This window comes from Hydra vulgaris, chromosome 11 (genome assembly GCF_038396675.1).
Source record: "Hydra vulgaris chromosome 11, alternate assembly HydraT2T_AEP".
Lineage (NCBI taxonomy): Eukaryota > Metazoa > Cnidaria > Hydrozoa > Anthoathecata > Hydridae > Hydra > Hydra vulgaris.
The window spans coordinates 31,782,501-31,788,540 of NC_088930.1; the positions used below are offsets into that span (position 1 = coordinate 31,782,501).

General features: G+C 29.9%; 1 protein-coding gene across 1 annotated transcript in view; it reads left to right on the plus strand.

The window, feature by feature from the left end:
• Nucleotides 1-1,786, plus strand: part of LOC100201454 (cytoplasmic dynein 1 intermediate chain 2) — a 44,901-nt gene extending 43,115 nt beyond the window's left edge. Inside the window, exon 17 of the mRNA XM_065810776.1 lies at nt 1,379-1,786. Within this exon, the coding sequence (XP_065666848.1) occupies nt 1,379-1,531 (153 nt within the window). The 3' untranslated portion in view covers nt 1,532-1,786. The remainder of the gene's footprint in view (nt 1-1,378) is intronic.
• The last annotated feature ends 4,254 nt before the right edge of the window (nt 1,787-6,040 follow it).

A 6,040-nucleotide genomic window follows, 5' to 3' on the forward strand; every position in this document is an offset into this window, starting at 1 on the left:
ACATCCAACCAAGACGTCGTATTCCACAGAGCATCATTGTATCATCACAAGGTAAATGTAACACGGTAAGCCTTGAGAAGCGTGGTTATTTATTTTTATTATTTTTATGACTTCAAGTGCAAAAATGGCTCCCGACAGTCTTGGATTGGAACTAAGAAAGAAAATTATTGGCGATTACGTAAGTGGAATGTCACAAAAAAGTATTTGTGATAAATATCGCGTGAAAAAACGGACCGTATCAAGACTATGTTCCAAATATGGTTCTACGGGAAAGTTGGCAGCAGATAACAAAGGTGAAAGACCGCGTTCCACCACTTCTAGAGAGGATTCTATGATTGTCAGATCCGTCAAGAAGGATCCATGGATATCATCAGTCGAGATGCAAAAGCAATTAGAGCTGGCTGTATCGGATCGAACAATCAGACAACGTGCTGTTGAAGTCGGATTGTTTTCTCGACGCCCTGCAAAGATTTCACTAAAAAACCGCTGATTTCACTAAAAAACCAGAAGAAAGACTCCTGTTTGCTACATCTCATATTGACTGGAATGTGCGGAAATGGCGAACTGTCGTGTTCAGTGATGAATCGAAGTTCAACATCATTGGGAGCGATGGCATTTGCCGTGTACGTCGACCGGCTGGAAAACGCCTCCATTTACGTTACTGCCATAAGACCGTGAAGCATGGAGGAGGCAATGTAATGGTCTGGGGGTGTTTTTCTGCTAACGGTCTAGGTCCAATACATCGAAACGATGGAATAATGGACCGTTTCATGTATAAAAATATCCTGAAAGATGTTATGTTACCTCATGCTGAATGGAATATGCCAATAAAATGGGTTTTTCAGCAAGACAACAATCCGAAACACGCTGCAAAAGTAGTCAAGCAGTGGTTTCAAGACAACCACCTATCGGTGAAAGATTGGCCGCCTCAATCTCCGGATTTCAACCCGATCGAGAACCTGTGGGAGATCGTCAACCGCAGAATTTATCGTGAAGGTGTTCGTAATAAGGATCAACTGTTTGAACAAATCCAAAAGGCCTGAGCAGCGATTCCACAAAGTTTCATTGATCACCTGATCGAATCTATGTCTCGAAGATGCAAGGCTGTGATCGACAACAAAGGATTCGCCACGAAATATTGATAGCTAAATACAGCTTGGTCAACATTTTGCTGAGTTGCACTTGTTTTGTCCAGAAGGAAATCAACTTTTTTTAATACTTTTGATTATTTTATTAATTTTCGTGTACAAATAATGAACTTTGTGATGAATAAAACTTGAAGAACTTTGTCTCTAAACAGTTACATAGTTATTTCTCTAAATTGAAAACAATTACGCACTGCGTGCTAATTGTTTATTTATTATTATTATTTTTTTAGCAACTTGCTGTTCCACGATCTGACGAGTGGGCTCGATTTGCAAACACTCTTCAAGATATTCAAGCTAACAATCAAGCAATAACTGATATCGATAGGCCTCTTTCTCCGACTAATAATTTAGCAGCAAATTTAATTTCTCCACCAAGAATGTAAAGTACGTTACACTGTATATTTGTTCGCAGAAGTCTGTTTTCATTTACTTTAGTTAAACGTTTGTATAGAAAAGTTTCAAAACGAGGATATGAAATAGTAGAAAAGTATTTGTAAAAATGCAACATGCAACATTCATTTTTTATAAATATGACAATTAATTACTCGCAGGTTTTTGAAATGATGTATTAAAAGGGTATATTGCATAATTTTTTTCTAAATTATATTTTTAAGTTTTCTATTAAAATCTAATTCAAATTAGAGACAATTTTTATGTGACAATGATAATAAGTTTAGTAAAATCTCCAACCCATTTCACCCTCCACCCTCTCTTTTCTCTATATACAAGCTGACATTTTTGTATCTTGCAATAGTACATGATACTAACGAGATTATTTACGACCGAAAGGAGTCTCTACTGTTATCTCTACTTGTGGAAAATTGTTAGATGTTGAATATCCAGATATTTGTTGTGTTAGTTGTTGTGTAATTAAATGCCTGGCTGATGGAGATAATTAGTGCTAATGCAATGCTGATAAAATAAATAAAAAATATAAACAATGATTTACCAATGGACATCATACAAGTAAGACTTAATTATAAAGTTAAGTAAAGACAGTGAGTTACAAAAGTGATTTCACAATACACAAGACACAAAATAAAAGTAAACTTTTTAATAACACGATATGTAACCGTATACTGAAACGATTATTTTTCTCGCTTAATTAATAATCGGTGTTTGCCGCAGCTAACTTAAATGCTGAAGCAATGGCATACTAATAATAATGTTTACTTATTAGTAGTTTAAAATCATGATCTTTGATTCTTGCCATTTTGCTCTTGACAGAACATAATAAAAAGTTTGTTAAATTTTAGAGTTAAATTTTGAATTGCAAAAATCTACTAATTTTTTTGTACTTTGTAGGTGTCATTAATGTGTCATTTTAAAGTTATTTCTTGGGTACCTAGAGAATCACGTGCATTAATTTTCATCATAACATAATTAGTATTTTACTGAAAACTTTTTACCTATGGATTTTTTTTTTGTGGAAATACTAAGATTTAAAATAAGGGGAGGGTAGCCTAGTATGGTAGCATTTGTGACTCGAAATTATTTTTTAGTATTTAAACTACCGATACCGATAAGGGAAGCGACAAATAATAGAAAACATAATTATGATCTTAAATATTACTTGTTATATACTTTAGATGCCACCATAATTAAGACAAAGTAAAGATAAGTATTTTTACGCAATTTAAATTTGGAAAGAACTAAATTTATACAAAAAACAGGGATGGTAAAAACGACTTTTTTGAAGAAAAAAAACAACAAAAAAATCGACTTTTTTGATTTAAGATGGATTTTTTTGATTTATAATTCATTTTTAAAAAAAATTTAATCAAATGAAATCATAACTAAATTAATTTAAAATATTTAAAAAAATTTTTAACGTTGATTATTTACAAATTTTCAAAGATTCGATCAATTAAATTCATTGATTCTAATGCTTTTTTATCAAATAGTTTGAATAGAAAAACCAATTGCCTGCTTTCTCAATTCCGAGTCTATTTCTAATGTTTGAATGCAATAAATAATGAAAATATTCTTTTAAATCCTCCTGCAGATGAAGCAACATCAGTAAGTAACTGATCAACAACTTTCAGTAATTCCTGATTCACACGATCATTATAAGATTTCCACCAATCACATGGTTTTTTCAGTTTGAATAATTTTATCATAGAATATAAACTTTTGAAATGGTGCTGCTTCTGTTTTAAAGTTAACTAAAAGTGGAAGAAAATTTGGATTCTTTTAAGCCCTCTTTACCTCTGTATTTAGGATTAACAATATTAGCCAAGAAAAGCTGGGGTCATTGCCTGTTCTATTCTTTTGGATAAATTTTTCTTAGCATCTTGGCTAAGCTTAGTGCCTAATTCCCTCTAAAGATTTTTCCATATCACTACTTGCATTACGGCTGTCACCAGTAGTACTCCCGTTCTGTTGTATCAGGTCTAATGCAACAGCAATTGGTTTAAGCATTTGTAACATTTCTTCTGCACTTTGCTTTACACTAAGGTTATTTACAATATTTGTCGTATTCTTATCAATTATTGTTCTGTTTTTTTTTTACAAATTGTTAACAGAATTGGATAGTGTTTTATATAGGATTCAAGACAATCAGCCAATGTGTTCCATCTAACATCTTGGGACATAATATGTAGTAGTCCCTCTTTTGCTTTGTATGTAGCAGCAAAATGATTGTTTCTAAAATATTTAACAATTTGAACTATCTGTTCCTTGATGTTTTGAATTGCCAAATCTTGGGCCAATAGATTGAGAATATGAACTGAACATCCATAAGTAATAACATTAGCATCATCTCGAGTTTACAATTGTTGTCTCATTTTTTATACATTAGCTGCGTTATCAGTTATTACGCGGCGAACTTTACAACCAAATTGTTTTTTACATTTGTTTATAGAATTAATAGCAATGTCAGCCAAATAGTCAGAAATATATGAATGACAGTAGGTATCAATTGTATCTGCAAGATGAATATCTGAATTCGTCGTTGTTTATTATGAACCATCCATCAATACTCATGATTACAGACTGATCATGAATCAAACCTGAACAGCTAGTTAAACTGTTCTTATATAAACTTTTATATAAAAGGAATATATTTGTTATACAAGTAGTAACAAATGCTTTACCTGACTTTTACAACTAATACTAATTTATGCAGTAGTTATATTTAGCTAGTGCAATTCACTTTAAGTTGATTAATCAATACATAATCATTAAAAATATTTAAAATCAAAAAACTCAATTAAATTTTTATTCGTCCGATTTAAATCGATTTAAATCAAAACAACCCTGACAAAAATTAAGTCAGTGCAGAAATTTTAGAGGATTTCTAACTATATTTACTATGCGATTCGGACTTTATTTAAAAAAACGACATAATAAAAAGAACTAGCCAAAGTATAAAAAAAGTAGAAAGACAAACCAGGAGTAAGAAAATGTACGATAAAAACCTTATTAGATGCTAAGGAAAAAACATAAGACGTACCTGAGAAGTTAGAAAGGACATATTGTCCAAAAAGGATATAAAATGGTTTAATAATAGGAGGAGCGGGAATTTTTTCAATGTTACAATATAAGCAGTTTTTTTACAAAAAAAATTAATTTTTAAATCTAAACTAATATTTTTCACAAACAAATAAAACTATTTACTTCTAGCCCGGCTGCATATTTTGAAACCCTCTACAGGTTCAGAATAGGCAGAAATATGAGCTATCTGATTCGCTGATTTTGAGAGAAAGACAAGTGCGCTTTGTTGAAAAATATAATTATAATCAAAACAAGTAGATTTTTTAATTAAACTTCAAAGTTAAGTAAAGTTTATAAATACAAGTCTTGTATTACATATGAAATTTAATGAAAAGAGTATTTAAAAGGTATCAAAATCTATTTTTACAAGAGAATTTTCACTCGTAAAATCTCAACAAATAAGTTTATCTTGGTGTTGGGGATTTTATCCGTTGTTAATTTAAAGAAAACAAAGAGTACGTGTTAAAGTAAATTCGAAAATATGAGAATCACAGCATAGTATTTCAGGTTTATCTCTAAAATCTTTTTTTTTTTTAAATTATGAAAATCACAGTTTTGAGTTGTGAAGTTTTGTAAAAGTAAAATTTCGAAATTTAATAGAAAAACCATGAATTTTTTTGTTTTTATTTTTTTATTTAATTTCGCTTTTATTATTTTTGACATTTGTTTTGAGTTTAACATATGCGCCAAAGCTTCTCTCTGACTATTCTGAACCTGTATAGGGTTTCAAAATATGCTTTCCGGTAGCTTAACATTATTTTTTATTATTTTTTTAGTTTTAGTTTTAAATTAGTTGTACCCAGGTTTTCTATATACCAGGTAAAAACTTCTTTAAAAAAAAATCAATTATATAAAGAACTTTCTACACTCAACTTTCTATTATCTAGTAAGTTTAATTTGAAATATTTTTAGATAAGTTTTAAACTAGTAAATGAGAAGGAAGATAAAAATGTGTAATAAATATGTAATTGAGTAGGTAGGAAATGAAACTCAGTAGAAAGCAAAGTGTAATTGAGATGGAAGCAAAGGAAACTCATTAGGAAGAAAAGATTATATGAGTAGGAAGGAAAGGAAATTTATTAGGAAGAAAAATGTTCATGAGTAGAAATCTCATAAATTTAATTAATATTTATCATTATTTAAATAGTAATATTATTAAAAAAAATTGAGAATAAATTTTCTACACTAAACTTCTTTTACTTTACAATTAAAAATGAAAAGATTCCACACAACAAAAATTATTTCCACATAAAAAAAATGAAAAAAAATTCTACAAAACAAAAATCTTAATGCTTTTAGATAATAATCAATTGTAATAAGCGAGTTTGTTTATAATTGTAATGAGCGAGTTTGTTTATAATTGCAATTAGCGAGTTTGTTTATAAATAAAAAAAATC